At 37.7% G+C, this 16609-nt stretch overlaps 1 protein-coding gene across 1 annotated transcript in view; it reads left to right on the top strand.

Moving 5' to 3' along the window:
* The window catches only part of unc119b (unc-119 homolog b (C. elegans)), a 32073-nt gene that overhangs the window by 13459 nt on the left and 2005 nt on the right, over positions 1-16609 (top strand). The window contains exons 2-4 of the mRNA XM_036587647.1: positions 12760-12873; positions 13810-13909; positions 14803-14975. Of these exons, the coding sequence (XP_036443540.1) occupies positions 12760-12873; positions 13810-13909; positions 14803-14975 (387 nt within the window). The remainder of the gene's footprint in view (positions 1-12759; positions 12874-13809; positions 13910-14802; positions 14976-16609) is intronic.

Here is a 16609-nt window from a genome sequence, read left to right as displayed (position 1 = left end):
AAGTAGTGCTATGCCGTGTATCCTCTGTGATTTAAAGTCCATAAGGAGGCAGTTGCCATTGTTCTAAACTGGGAGGTGGTCCTGCATTACTAAGCAGTGTACTAGCCAGTTAGGTGCCTGCATTGTCCTGTGGTAGTGTGGACTGCACAGATTAAGATAGATTAGACTAAAGATTTGTGTTATCTGTGTTGCAGTTCAACCAGTACACAAGGTGTACTGGTTGAACCAGAGTGAAAAAAGGTTTATAACTGTTAAATGTTGGTTAAAATAATTAATAGCCATGTAAGATTGTTGTTTTTTCCAGTGTACTTTTAAAATAGGCCTATTATAATCACAATTAGTCTTCCTTTTACTGGAGGACCATTAGGAGGAGGACCCAAACCGAGCAAAATGGACATAACACTACAGTGACCCATTAGCCATGATAAAAGAAGCGTAATTTTATGATGAACTTAGATGTCTTATTCATAGCCATTTATGAGAGTCTGTGTCCATTGTGGTAATAAGTTTATGTCACACTGAAGGACATTGCTGTCAGATGGTTGGACATTTCCGGATAAATGGTCAATTTTCTGTCTAAATGTAGTCCAGACGGCCTTGAATTGAATGTTTCCCATTTCTAACAAAACAGGAAATAGTAATATTTCAATAAATATTTGAGCTACATTTCTTTTGTTTAGACCTTGTGCTCTGCTTCTGCATGAGAGTCATTTTCAGTAATTGGATGTCTAAATGAATGCCTGTTTAATATTTATAGAGCGGCAGCACAATGTGGACATCAGTTTTGCAGGCAAAATGCGATCCATCGGGAACATGAAGACCTACAAATTATAGTTTCATAGTGAACATTTTCTTCTTATGTATAATATTAATTTAATAGATTTGTGGTTATTCTTTATTGAAATTACGGTAGTTATGAGATATTACTCTGGACAGTCAAGCAGAGTGTCAAGTCATTTGAAATATATTTTTCAATGCTTTTTAAATTAAGCATTTCATAATGTAATTAGTTTGAATAAAATGTACTACAAATATGTATTTGTCATTGCAAACACACAAAATGGAACATCAGCTCAACCACCCACACATTCTTGGATGAGTGATGCTGAATAATTTATCATGCTGGTATCTCTTTGCTCTGCCAGTACACAAACTGCTTTTGCAGACAACCTATAGGACTTTTCTGATCTTTATTCTTTGTTCTGCTTGACTAGAGTCTCACTTTCACCAGAGAAGTATCCTGTATGAAATATAAAAGAGACAGGTGGTGCTTCTCCACTGCCTGGTGGCAGCTCCAACTAGGGCGATGTTGAAGAGCAGATGAGAGGAAGTGACTGTGGAGAAGAATAAGGAAGCTAAATGACTGACATCGAAGAAACAGGTTGCAAGTGGAACATCCTGTAGCTTCTGTGTGTCTGTCAGTCAGTGAGCCAAGTGAATTCCTCATCAGAGCAAAAGGAGAGCACTTTGAGAATTTCTTTCAAGAATGAGAAAGGTTAAAAGAAAAGAATAAGAAGCTACCACTCGCTATGGTCACCAATGTGAATTAACTACACAATATTTGTCACAATATCTACTTTCTCTGGCATTTGAGGACAAGTTGGAAAGGACAAAATGCACCAGCAGAACAGTAGTGCCACTTTTGTATAGAAGACTGTTGGAAATCAAGTATAGTTAATTTATTAATTACATGTTGGCAGAAATAAACCTTTTAAGAAGGAACTGAAAGGAAAAAATCAAATAATACAAAAAAAAAATAAAATACAGTAACAGCTTGTTTCTGAGCAGTTTAACAACGCTGGTGTTGTTTACAGGCTCTCTGTTATTTGCATATTATGGAGTTGTTCAGCGTTCTGGAAGCACTCGTGATACCTATGATACACTGAGAGAAGCATATTGTGACGCATAATACAACAGTTAGTTCTGACAGCACAATTTGATTGGTTGAGAAGCTTTTCATTGCAGCTAACCATTACTAAGTTTCTACTTTGGAAAATGCAACAACAGAAAATGGATACAATAGATAATGTCTATAACAGGGGTCGTTAACTGGGGTAGCACATTCTGGATGCAGACCCAGCAGAGTATTTCCAATTGACTTCCAATTAATCCACCCAAAATAAACTCTGCTGCTGACTGAGGGGTTAAGATTACAAACATGTGCAGCTGTTCATGACTTGAAAGCTAGTTGGTTTAGTTAAGCAGTAAAAGAAACAGTGATGATGAAAACAATTGATTTCAAAGCTCTTTATCTAATTACTAATAATAATATCTCTCTTGAATGTAATATTTAGCACTGTGCTTTATTCATTGCAAGGAAGGCCTTGTCTCTGTAATAGTTCTTGATTCACTAAATGCAAGTGTTGAATGTATCAGCTATGCGAATGTAGAAGAAAGGAAATGCTCTGTTTTCGACGAGGCACTTTGGAGATAAGCTATAAAGAGGAACAAATAGGGGTTAGGTTAGACGCAAACACTGTATCGCACCATGAGTCATCACCTTGTACGATGCAAATGAGTCATAAACAAGCATGAGTTCACAGTGAGAGGCCGTGGTTGGTGATGGTAGTGTAGGAGTCTGTCACTTTTTTCCTTTTTTTATGTTTTGTCTCTGTGACTTTAAAAACAGGAAAAGAGAAATTACACATACATGCATAATCACATGCTGTTAGAGAATCGCAGGCCTGACACGTTTAGCACTTCTCACCATTTAACTTATCTTGACATACTAAACACTTGGTACTGCTGGCTGATTGTGGGTTCACCACTGTGGCCAATTTAGGTTTCTGCTTTTATTTCCTTTGTGTTCCTGGTTCAGAGTATTTGCAATGGTTATAGTGCCATGTCGTCTAGGAATGGGTATCAAGTTTTTTGATACCAAAACCTAGTCTTTAATACCTTCTTTACCGTCTCAGAATGTAATTTGGACAAGTAGGGATACAAATTTTGGAAAACTCTTTTGACCAATATCCGACCTGGTATTAGTCAGCAATTAACGGCTAATCTGCAAGCCTAAAATTAAGGACATGACCCTTGAGAATATAATTTACAAAACGGATATACACACACTTATGAATGCACAAATTCTGTACTAATGCCGTGATATTAAAATGTGTTCCATGTCTGTGGAGTGAAGTTTAACAAGTGGGGGCAGCCAAGCTCTATATCTATGTATGTATGTATGTATGTATGTTTGTTTTATATATATATACATACACACACACACACACACACACATATATATATATATATATATAATGCATACATACATGCATGCAGAATAAAAGCACCAGATTTCCAAAGTGATGTGAAAACCATAAAACTATGCCTAAATAGTGATTGAGATCTTGGTAATAAAGGCCATTCCCCTTCTGTGGTGATTTAGGTCTAAATTATGCAGTAATTAGGTCAGGATGTGGAGTTGTTAAGTAGTCAAAATATCATGTTAGTTGTGGCAGCAGAGCTGTTCCTGCTGTGGTTTCCTGTGTGCGTGTGTGTGCATGTGTAAAAGTGACACTAACCAAAGTGCACGATTAATATACTTAGAAACCAAAAAATGTCATTGCTGTCATGTCAAACTTTGTGTGTGTGTATGTAATTGTATGTAAGTGCTTGCACAAACATTATATCCAGAATAAACCATACCTGCAACCTTATCACAAAACTCAGTGTTTAAAGAATGCAAAACCAGATAAATCAGAGGCATTTTGGAAACAAGTACTTTGGACTGATGCAGTAAAAATGAAACTAAAGTCATTAAAGGACTGTATTAGCAGTATTTGATTAAAAGAAGACCTTGCCAACTATTAAGCATCAGGGTGGATTTTTTATGCTTTGTGATTGTGTGGCAGCTAATGGCACAAGAAATACTGCACGATTAGAGGGAAGAATGGATTCCACTAAATAGAAACAAATTCTGGAAGCAAATGTGACACAGTCAGTCATGTTAAAGCTGAGAAGAGGCTAGCTTCTACAATAGGACATTGGTCTTAAATATACCTCAAAGTCCATCATAATCTGCTACAAGAAACTCAAGATAAAGCTTTTGGAATGCTTTGACTTGCATCATTGAAAATCTGTAGACAGATCTTAAACATTTGTGCATGCAAGATGGCCCAGGAGTATCACAGAGCTAGAAGTGTTCTGCAAGGGAAGAGTGGGTAGAAATTCCTAATTTAAGAACAGAAGGACTCCTAGCTGGCTACAAAGAAAGATTTGCTATCTACCAAAAAATTAGATTAGTAAGTAGTAACATAGTATGTTCCCCAAACTGTTGCAGGGGCCACAATTACTTTGTTAGTCAGATATTAAGTAACTGTCCGTTAACAGTTGCAGATTGTTAATTGTACTTTTCTACTTTCTTTTACAGAATATGTAAATGTTAACAAACAAGACATTCCAAAAAAAGTTGAAAGAGGAGCATGTTTTATTGGTTACCTCACATTCCTTTTTAATGACACTGAATAAACATTTGGGGGCTGAAGACACAAATTGATCCTGTAGAATTTAAAATTTTTATGGAATCGTACGGTTCCTTAGTCACCGTATTTTCCGCTTCATGATGCACCACATCTTCAAAGGGAGACGGGCCAATCTAGTACCCACACTCTCTGACTACGCAGCCACGCTGTTGTAACGTGCAGAACATGGCTTGGTGTTGCCATGTTGAAATAAGCATGGACGTCTTGCATTTGTGGATGCAGCGACGAACAGTGTTTATTGACAGTGGTTTGTCATAGTATTCCTAAAACCCTGTGGTGACATCCATTACAGAAACGTGTTGGTTTTAATGAGAAAACAAAGGTTGTGGATGTTCTTTTGTGGTTTTCAGCCCTTTACACACAGAGATTTCTCCATGTTCTCTGATTCTTTTTATGATATTACACACGGTAGAGGGTAAAATAGCTAAAATCCTTGCAGTTGCTTGCTGAGGAACGTTGTTTTTAAACATGTTGGATTATTTGTTGATGCATATTTTTGGCAATGGCGAGCCTTTACCCATGCTCAAGAAGGACTAGGGATTTCCCAGCGTTCCTTTTTGTACCCAAACATGATTGTATCACCTGATTAAGATGCTTTTTGAACATTTCACAATGTTTCTAGTCTTAAATTGCCCTGTTGAGCATATATTTACAAAAAAGTTGATGTTGTTTGTTGATGTATATATTTTTACTTAAATACAGGGCAGAGTGGACTTGCAAATCACTGCTTTTTGTTTTTTATTTGCATTTAACATGCTGGGTGTATATATATGTCTGTCAGTCTGTAAGATAAAAATATAGAAACTTAGATGTCCCTGATGTCCAGGCCTTTGTGCAATCAAAGCTTTGTATCATCTATTTTCTGTGTTTGGTGTTAGTGTTACAGTGCTTTAGGCCATGCGTTGCCTCACTGCCAGCGGATTACACACAGCCTCTTACCTAATACACTTCCTCCCTCTCTCTCTCTCTCTCTCCCTCTCCCTCTCTCTCTCACACTCTCTCTCTCTCTCTCTCTCTCTTGTTCCTAGAGCTCCAGTAGATTGGGTATTCAGAGATTTCAGATATGAAATTTCTAATTTCTTCTAGTTCCACAATGCCTTTTTGTGAGGGGCTGTATAAGGGCATTGCATCAGTACTATAATCCATAGTGGTGTCATGCAATTTCCAAATTATCTAACAGCTTAGAGATAAAGTGGTGAGTCACTTCCAAGATAGACTGTAAATACTCCAGCATGAATGGGTCTGTGAATCCATATTTATTCCAGAAGTGATTTATCACTGCACTGTATTCATTTTTATTAGGGTTTTTTCCCAGAATGTTAAATTAGAAAGCCTGCACCAAATAGCCGACTTATAAGTGTTGCACTATTATTGATATATATGTGTTGAGAGCACACTATTGCTAATCTGTTTGCATATTATCGAACAAATTAAAGAATACACAATAAGGATGACCATGAAGGGCCAAGATATTCTGAATCATCTGAGCAAGTGCCTTTTGAGCAGACTTATTTATTACTTGTTTATGAATGTTTGATGGATGTTTAAAGGATAACATACTAACAGAAGGAACAAGAAGGCATTTGGGCCTCTGCTGTGTTGTAATCACACTTATGTTGAAGGTATATACTTGCGTAGAGATCAAGTTTACCTATGTTGAGTCCAAGACTATGATTAGATGATTAGATCAGATTTATCTAACAAACTGTATATAGAGCCAAATACGAGTTTATAGGGGGCCTAAACAGAGTCTATAAAATATAAATTCCTCTCTCAGTCCAAGCGTTATTTAGCCTTTAACTTCTTTCAGTCCAGATTTCTTTGGTCTCTTTAAATTGTTTGTTGGAGTCACTTAAAAATGAGCTATAAATTTTTAATGCTTTGAGTTCTAGAGTTACTATTACTATTATTCACAGGTTTGAGTCCGTGTTTCTGACTTTTTTTTCCAGATGTGTCAGTCATGAAATGACATACATAAGTAAAAATATAAAGGATGTTTTTTCCACAACACAGAACTGTTTAACAGCTCAATCAAATTCAAATCCTAGTTAAATATCTTGTTTTCTATTAACAATCAATTACTTTTCTAAATTTTTAAAAGTTTTTCTGAGCTTCTTGGTGTTCAGTGCCACTGTGAATGAATACCAGACACAAATACACACAATGATTGTGAGTAGCGTAGTAGTGTGTGAGTCAGTGAACATTGGTGAGAGTTAAAAGAAAGATAATAAATATATTTTTAAATGGCAGGCAGTCTCGGTCGAGACCAGAAGTTCCATTTGGCGAGACCAGTGGCTGAAACCAAGACAAGTCCAAGTACAAATGGTATAGAGTTCAAGACAAGTCCGAGACAAAAAAAAGGACTAGTACTTCAGCACAGTACACACAGTATTTGTAAACTTATGGCCTGCTCAAGAAATGAACCTCAAACTCTTAATAACTAGCATTACATCCTACAGTCAGTTTCTTTAATTCATACTCTGTTATATTGACCTCAACATAACATTTTTATTCCTAACCACACAGTTAGTGCTAAGCTTTTGAGTAATGAGAAATCTGAGGAAGAATTTCCGTTTCTTTGTTCCTGTGGAGTAACATTCTAGCATCAATTTTTTTGCATTCTCTTTGCGACAGCTGTGATGTAGGTGTGCACAATGTATGTTTGTTAACTGTTCTTGTGATATTGGCTGTGCAGTACTGATGTCACAGGAGGCTGCAGTATGTGAATGCAGTATGTGAATGAGAATAATATATGCCAGTCTTTAACCATATGACATCAAAGGTTTACCAGTGTTTGTGATAGTTCATAGTTCAAGATATGTATTCAGTGAAATTCCTATAGCACAGCAGCATGTTTCTACATATAAAAATATAAATAGAACTACACAGGGGCCAAAAGGGGAGGGAGGTGTTGCATGTACAAAAAGGGTGTTGCACAGACTAGATGCAATAAATAAAGGAATGGCACCAAACGGTACAGCTGACTGGCAGCAATGAATAAAGTACGAGATGGCTGTAATGCCATTGCATTGTGAATGTACAGTGTAGTAAAGTGTAATACTATGTGCACAGTAATACAATGTATGTGTGGGGTACAGTGAACTACTGAATAATAGTGTAATGTTGCAATATATGCTAATAACCAGAATATGGTACAATAAGAGATGCGATAAATACAATTATCATATCATAGTCGTATTACAATTGCAATACGTAGTAATATAATCAGAATGTATAATTTGTCCACAGTGCAGCTGTGCTAAATCCTCCGTAATCACAAGAACTGCTAGGATGAAGACTGAAGTGTATTTAGTCAGAAAATGGAGAGGGCAATGAGTTCAGCAGGCCTCAGAATTGACAGTTGCTGACAAAGCAGTAGCGCTAGAGGCAGTGCTGTTCTTTATCGCACCCTCTACATCATTAACCCTGAAGTCAAAAATAGATCTACAGGCACCAAAAATGCAGTAATGTGTTAATTAAATGTATTAATTCTTCAATACATTCAACACACAATCAAGACCCTAAAGATGACGTATCATTTTCTTATTTCTACTGACATAATTACACATACAAACACCCACAATATAACAAATACACAATATATATCATTTAAAAACCTTAGTACATACGTTGAACTAATCTTCATACATTTTTAACTGATTATTAAAACTGCTGTTGAGAATGTGACCTGATTTCACTGCTTTGTGAAAGTCATTTTGTCACAACTTTTTATTTTTATTTATTTATTTATTTTTTTTTGAAAAAGTCAAATTGTGGGCTGTGCAGCAGTTAGGCCCCAGAGTGGATTCAGCAGAGAAAAGTCCACAGAACTTTCCTTCTAAATCCCCTGACCGTGTCCCAGTCCGCCCCTGTGACGCTGAGATGCCATAAGCTGCTTAAGAGCTTTAATCTAGGACCTGGGCTGCAGTGGACAGACAGAGGAGCGCACGCGCCTCACTGCTCATGTGACCTTGGGAAATCCCACCCCATGCCTCTATTCACATAATCATTTCATGGAAATGCTATGCTGAATGCTGAATTATGTACAGTACTGTTATATTTTATTTAATAATTACATACACAGGTTAAATGGAATTCTTGGATAGCTGGTTCTGCCACCTTTGGGAGTAACAACTGTAATCAGACGTTGCCGATAACTTGCTATGAGCCTTTTACATCACTGTGAAGGAATTTTGGCCCGCTTTTCTTTGCGGAATTGTTTTAACTCAGCTACATTGGAGGGGTTTCTAGCATGAACTGCCAATTTAAGGTCTTTCCACAGCATCTCAATGGGATTTAAGTCAGGACTTTGGCTTGGCTACTCCAAAGCCCTGATTTTGTTTATTTTGAGCCATTCAGAGATATACTTGACTGTGTGTTTCAGATCATTGTCCTGCTGCACAACCCAACTGCGGTTGATGTTTAGGTTGCAGACTGATGGGCAGACTTTCTCCTTCAGGATTTTCTGACAGAGAGCAGAATCATTCCATCAATTATGACAAGTCATCCAGGTCCTCAGAAGCAAAGCAGCCCCAGGCCATCATACTACCACCACCATGTTTGACTGTTGGTGTGATGAGCTTTATGGTGGAATGCAGTGTTAGCTTTATGCCAGATGTAAGGTGACCCATAACTTCCAGGAAGTTCCACCTTTGACTCATCAATACACAGAATATTATCTCAAAAATCTTGGGGGACATCTAAATGTTTTTTGGCAAATGTGAGATGAGCCTTTGTGGTCTTTTTGGTCAGCTGTGGTCTCTCACTGTGGTTTGCTGGAGTCCCAGAGACTTAGCAATGGCTTTGTAACCCTTACCTGACTGATAGATTGCAGTGACTTTGTTTCACATCTGTGTGTCTCTTTAGAATGCAGCATCATGTGCTGCTTTTTGAGACCTTGTAGCCTGTTTCACATTGCCAGGCAGGTTGTATTTAAGTGATATTTAGATTCAACAGGTCTGACAGTAATCATGCCTGGGTGTATCTAGTGAAACTGACCCGAGTTGTCAATTAAATTGGTTAACTAGTTAATTTAGTAGCTAAGTGCGCAGGTACTGTTTCTCGTGCGCCGGGTTAGGCTAAACAGCATTTTTCCATTTTCAGAAAATTAAATCATTCAAAAACAGCATTTTGTGTTTACTTGGGTTATTTTTGCATGATATAAAAGTAGTTTGATGATCTGAAACATTCAAATGTGGCAAATACATAACTTCAGAAGGGGGCAAATACTTTTTCACAACACTGTACATGATGCTTTATAATGCCACACTTAAGCTTAAACAGTTCCTCAATTTGAAAGATGGAGCACAGCAAGATATTCACATCATATGACCTGCATTACCAGTTAGGTGAGATAACCTCAGTTCACTTAAAGCCTGTAAAGAGCACTTATAATGCTCTATAAGGTATAATGTACTGAAATTAAATTTCCTTAGCATTTAGAAGATGGTTAAAAAACCTGTAACAGCCTGGCATAAAGATTTATAATTTGTTATGGTGCATTACAGCATTAGTGTCTACAATGTTCTTATGAACATATTTTATATTGTGATATGAAACCTGACTTTATGAAGTCATATACTCTTGTTTTATGGCGTGTTATTATAACTACTTAAAAGACATTATACAGGCTTATGCCAGGTATTATAAGGTGTTGTGTGTGCTATATTCCACCTCATAAATGCATTAATTCAGGATTCCTAGAAGTGTTACCGATATTTGTATTTGTAAAGCCATGAAGAAATGTTTGTTACTTCCTTTTAGGTGCTGTACAGACTTTTCAGTTATATGTTTTCTTTTAATTCTGGACATGACTAAAATTTTTAAACTTCCTACAAATTATTTAAAACCTATGAATTCATACAGCACAAGCATCATAGTACCATTTTTATGCAGTTATCCTATTGGTTTTACATTATTTAAGCATTAGGAGTAGGAGAGAAAGTCAGCACAGTATAATGTCACAATATTTCTGCTTTATAAATGGTATTCTAAGATTCTAAGGCCTGATATTCTATATTTGATTATTTTGTTTATTTATTTATTTTAAGTGTTAAGCCCATTGTTGGATAATCATGTTCCAAAGTGTATTATTACTCTGTTAATATGTTTCTTTCTGTTGAGGCCAGAGGTTCTGTCAGTGGAGTTGTTAGGAATATTGAGAGAGGATGACTGAGTTTGATTACTCATTCGTACAGGAATTAGCAGCTGTAATGTAAGCAAACAGTGAGACTCCTAACATTACATTCACCAGCCATTGTAAATTGCTCTGGATAAAAGTATTTAAATTTTTAAGGAGCTTTGCTTTGTTGCTTTGTCTACTTCACAAATAAAAGAAACCGTGTATAAAGTGTGTTTACTTGATATTATGAGGGGTGTGCCACTTTAAAACACACAAAAGATGCAGTACCAGGAGTCCCTCAGTGTTAAGCGCAAAAGTGTGATTTACTTCTACCTTTGCCTTTATTTCAGCTACCCTTCTTTTCATGGGAGTTGCTTTTTAGTTTTTCAAAGAAATCTGTAGAGCTGTTTTTCCACACCTCTGAAGATCAGTCTTAGAAGTTGGTTGCAGTTTCTGCTGCTCACAATCCCAATAATCTCAAACACGTTCAATGATGTTGGGGTTTGGACTCTGGGGTGGTACACCAGCAGCTTTTTTTTGCTTGGCTTGCAGCTTTTATTGCTTTGTCTACTTCACAAATAAAGCATCTGTGCATTGGGAGCGTTTAGTTGATATTGGGGAAGGCCCATTTCATGCTTCATGAAAGATGCAGTACCAAGTCCCTCAGTGATTAGTGCAGAGGTGTGGTTTACCTCTGGGATACAGGCTGTGGTGTTCAGTGGTCCCTGTGAATTCGAAAGGGCTTTGTTCTCCTCAAGAGGGAAGGGAGGTGTATCTCTGGAGTCCAGTTTTGACAGAGAAGGCAGATTTTAATGCTGCAACAACAAAGCCTTACATACAACCATAATTAGCAAGTTGGAAATCTTGTACTTGTATGAACATTTACTGCATTTCTCCACACTGACTCTTTAGTAAGAAATCTTAATAAATTGTACATGTTAAATCCTGTTTAGTTGGTTCACTCTTCATAGCAGGAGAGAGCCTCTCTGTCGGGACAAAACTTTGTACCTTCATGTTTTTTTACACCATTCAAAAACACCTGCTGTCCTTTAACATTGAAAATTTCATGATGAGTGTCGTAACAAAATGGAAAAGAATACATTAACGCTGTGTACGAAAAACATGAAATGAAGGCGAGTATTGTTAGCAGTGTGCTAGCAAGCTAATTTTACTGATATGATCATTTTAACATTCATGATGTATTTACCTCCTCAAAGCAGTAAACTTTATCACTATTGCGTCTGTGTTTACTGATTTAAAGCCAAGGACAAGTCGTTCTTAGTTGGGGCTGGGACAACCTTAGGAGGTGTTTTCTTTGATTATTTTTTTCCCCATTTGAAAGTGGGAATATCCTGACTTACGAGCTTCAGTCAAACACAACATAACTTACATTATAAGTTGACAATGTTTTTTTACTCCTTTTCCTGTTTTGAAGGTTATTTTGTTCCAACAGTGACTTATGGTGTGTCATGATTTGTTAGCTTTTTCAGTTAGTAGTAAAGTGGCTAATGTTATGTTATACTAACAAGTCCAATGTTATTTCAAATCTTTCATTGTTTGTGCTGCAGTCGTTTGCTATATAAATACATACCCCATCTCTCTCTCTCTACCCTCCTTCTTCTTCTTCCTTAATTTCTTCATTTATTTCCCTCTTTCTCTCTCTAATACGTTTTCATTCATTACACAGAACGTTAATAACATAATAGCTGTCTTACAAGTTGTGAATTAGGCTCGTACAGCAGTATCAAATTGTGCACGAGTATAAAGTGTAATTAATTACTCTGCTGTATGATTATATAAATTTACCTTCAGTCCACTGCCTGTTGAAACATTTGGCTGTGCAGTAAGCAAAAGCTGATTGGCGGAGTCGCGTCTTACGGTGACATAACAGATTATTGAGGCAAAAATAGCTCAAACTATTAATACATTAGTGTAAAGTGAGTATGCGTGTAGCCTTTGGATGTAGTGGGGGGTTATAGAGAGTCATGAATTTATAGTAATTATGTAATTGCTAAGCCTGGAAGGCCTGCAGAATTTGAACATGTTGTGCTATGACTCATTCTTTATGATGTGCTAATTTTATCCTCAGATGGTGTGTTGTATCATAGTGTGAAATTTGAAAAAAATGATTGTAAATGTATTATTTTCCTTTCCCAGATTACTTGTGCAGTCCAGACGACAACATATACAACATTGACTTTACACGGTTTAAAATCAGAGACATGGAGACAGGGACGGTGCTGTTTGAAATCACAAAGCCTCCAGCAAGTGGTGAGTGCAACTGGGTACCAGTGACCCACTTACACACTCAAATGTAGATTATCCTGACTGTAACAACTGAAAGCCAACCAGTGTCTCCTGACCTTATTTTAACTGAAAATTCTTTAGGATTTCCCATGAAATACCTGTTGATGACATTCATAGAAGGTGCTATCTTAAGACATCTTCTCTTTTCATGTGACATACAGTACTGTGCAAACGTTAGAGACCACAGTTCATTTAATTTTCAGCCTCTTGACAACTACACATCCTTTCAGACCTATAGTGTTGAGTTGTCTTCTCACTGAAGCAAAAGTGGAGCTTGTTTTTATCCATTCTCTCAAATTTGAACGCTTAAAAGTATTGTTTATCTGATGATGACAGTTTTGGCGGTCTAGCAGGTCTTGCATAGTTGTTAGGAGTCCCATTTTCTTTACATCTGTTCATTTTTTTGAACAACAGTTTTGGGCATTCCTGTTTTGTGACTTATTTTCCCTTTGACTTTTACTTTCCTTGTGCAAGTGGATTATCTTATATCTAATTTCCTCAGAAACATCTCCTGAAAAATGAGTAACGTACACAATAGGCATTTTCCTGGAAATTAGATAAATGAAGGGTGTTCTCTAACTTTGCTCAGTATTGTAGTCTATAGCAGTTGATTATACACAGGATGTTGACTTTTTTGTTTCTAATCCTTTAAAATGAAAAAATGGTACTTCTAGGTCAGCTGTGTCCAGCCGTATCTGCAAAGGGCTGGTGTGACTGCAGGCTTTCATTCCAATCAAGCACACTTGATTCTACTTGTTTATTCAGTTGGTCTCAGTCAAAGAATTGATCGTGTGTGCTCCTGCTTTGTTAGAATGAAAACCTGCAGCCACACCAGCCCTTTGCAGATAAGATTGGACATCCCTGCTGTAGGTTGTTTTAATAATGTATGGTTTTCCATAGACAAAGGGGGAGAGAAAAGAGACATTGACCCCAATGCTGGCAGATTTGTGAGATATCAGTTCACGCCAGCATTTCTACGGCTACGTCAGGTTGGAGCCACGTAAGTGAGACTACGCTAATGCACTGCTTTGGTATTCAGGAATGTAGAGTATCATGAGAGAAACTCAAAAGGAGTACGCCAGTGTTTTTCAACCTAATCACTTTGTGCTGTATCTGTAGTATTCACATTGACACATTCACCAAGATCCCCAAATGCCCAAAGGCTTCTATTTGATTTTGTGTTCTTTGATAAGTGCAGGCAGTCACATTCAAAAAGTATTCAACAGTACAACGCAATTAGAGCAGGTAGAGATTAGGTTTTAAAAAATGGAAATATTTCTGTAGTTTCTTTTTATTTCTGTTCCTGTTTTATTTTTATGTTATTTTTTTATTGACTTCTCAAGAATAAGATGCCTGTAATGGAAAGGACAAGAAGTCCTGCTGCCTTTAATAAGAAAAGAAAATCAACACAAAAATGCTGTGAGGACAGGGATATTCCACAGTGGAGCTCTATTTTCAGACTTCCGGAAAAGACTGCATTATTCAGGTCAGAGTAAATAAGCAGAGATGACCAGTCCACTGAAGCAACATCGTTGCTCTTAATTAGACCTGCCTAGCGAATGCAACTGTGAGGCAGATAGAGAAAATATGACGGATGCAGCAAGTTCCTTGTTATAACTAATGAGCATGAATTCTCATATGCCGTGCTTGGGGGGAAGCGGATGTCCAGCATCTGGAGGAAATGAACCACTTTGAACATTAATGGTATCTCAGCAAATGTGACCTCCAATTAATTTCATAAACATGACCTCTAATGAATTTCATAAACATGCAAAGGTTCAAAGGAACAGTATTATAAGTACGTTTGACACAAATTCATTGAAGACTGCCGGATGCCAGATTAATTCCTAATGCGTTTTTTCCATCCTTTGTTGTTCCCTGTGGTTATTTTAGTGTGGAGTTCACCGTGGGCGACATCCCCATCAATAACTTCCGTATGATCGAGAGGCACTACTTCCGCGATCAGCTGCTGAAGAGTTTTGACTTTGAGTTTGGCTTTTGCATCCCCAGCAGCAAGAACACCTGTGAGCACATCTACGAGTTTCCCCCACTCTCGGAGGACATCAGTGAGTACTGCACAATAAAACTGCACCATGTATCAGTGGCCGATATATTATTTGCAGATAATTTGGACAATTTAATTGCTATCAGTGATAATGCAATTTAATTTGGTTGTATCATTGTGTTATGTTAATTGCAACCAATAACTTGGCACTCATCCTATTCTGGGGCTGTATTAAGGCATTCTGGGGCCTTTCCCACACCCATGTCAATGCAGCATCATGAATCATGAAACAGAAATGCTGATTTCAAAGGGACATAGAGAAGTCGATTCAACATATGCATACATTTGAATGAAACAATCAAAATGAAGAGTCACCTTAACACCTCTCCTCTCTGCTAGCGTTGGTTATGGTAGCTGGCTAGCTATGTCTGTTGAAAGTCTTGAAGGTGACATTATGTAATGTTAAAACACAACTCTATTCATAACTACTGAGTCAACTACTTTGTCAACTACTGAGCAGGTAGTAGTTGGGTGGTGGATCATTCTCAGCACTGCAGTGATGGCAGTGGTATTTTAGTGTGTGTATGCTGCACAGTGTGTCATGCGCTCCGTGTCACTGCTGGACTGAGAATAGTCCACCAACCAAAAATATCCAGCCAACAGTGTCCTGTGACCAGAAACTGACCATTGATGAAGGACTAGAAGATAACCAATGCAAACTGTGCAACAATAAATTAGCTACCAAGAAGGTAGATGTGTATGATAGAGTTGACAGTCAGTGGACAAAGTGTTTAAAAACTCCAGCAACACTGCTGTGTCTGATCCTTTTGTACCACTAACATATCACCACAGCAAAGGGTCATTTATCGGACCCATTATCAGCCCACAAATTCCATACTGGTGCGTCCCTACCACATGACACACCAAACCACTGTGAAATTGGCTAGACTACCGGAGTATCACTCATCTAAGCAGAGTATTGGCTGGGAGACCTAGTCCAAGATACAGATGGTTTAAATTACAGCAGATCAAGTGACTACAGGAAAATGCCTACTTTCAAAACATGAACACAAATACTAATACGGTCTTAATAGGGAGTTTGTTCCCCTTTGCCTACTGTAACGGCCTCTTCTCTTCTGGGAAGGCTTTACACTTGCTGTTAAGGTTTGATTGCATTCAGCCACAGGAGCATTAATGAGGTCAGGTTCCGATGTTGAATTAGTTCTGGATCACAAATGCCGCTCCAGCTCATCCCAAAGGTATTGGATGGTGCTCCATCACTCCAGAGAGGGCAGTTCCACTGCTCCACAGACCAATGCTGGGGGGGCTTCATACCCCTCTAACTTACACTTGGCATTGGGCATGGTGAGCTTAGGTTTGTGTGTGGCTGCTCCAGAGTGTCCCATTCCATTAAGAATGCTTTTCTAATCATATTATACAAGCTGTGTGTGTGCAAACTGAACACCTGTGAGTGTCTGGGTACTTTATAGTGAATGTGGACACCCCTTATAACACAAATCTACGTTGGGTCATGAAACACTACCTGCCTTAATGCTACAGAATACAATGAAATTCGAACTTTGTGGCAGCAGTTTGGAAAAATATATTTCCTGTTTGAGCATATCAACAAACAGTGTGTACAAAGTGAGGTCTGTAAAAGAATGACATGGTCTGTAAAGTTTAGTGTGGAAGATT

The sequence above is a fragment of the Colossoma macropomum genome, unplaced genomic scaffold, assembly GCF_904425465.1.
Source record: "Colossoma macropomum unplaced genomic scaffold, Colossoma_macropomum, whole genome shotgun sequence".
Lineage (NCBI taxonomy): Eukaryota > Metazoa > Chordata > Actinopteri > Characiformes > Serrasalmidae > Colossoma > Colossoma macropomum.
This window is presented reverse-complemented; position numbering and strand designations above follow the sequence as displayed.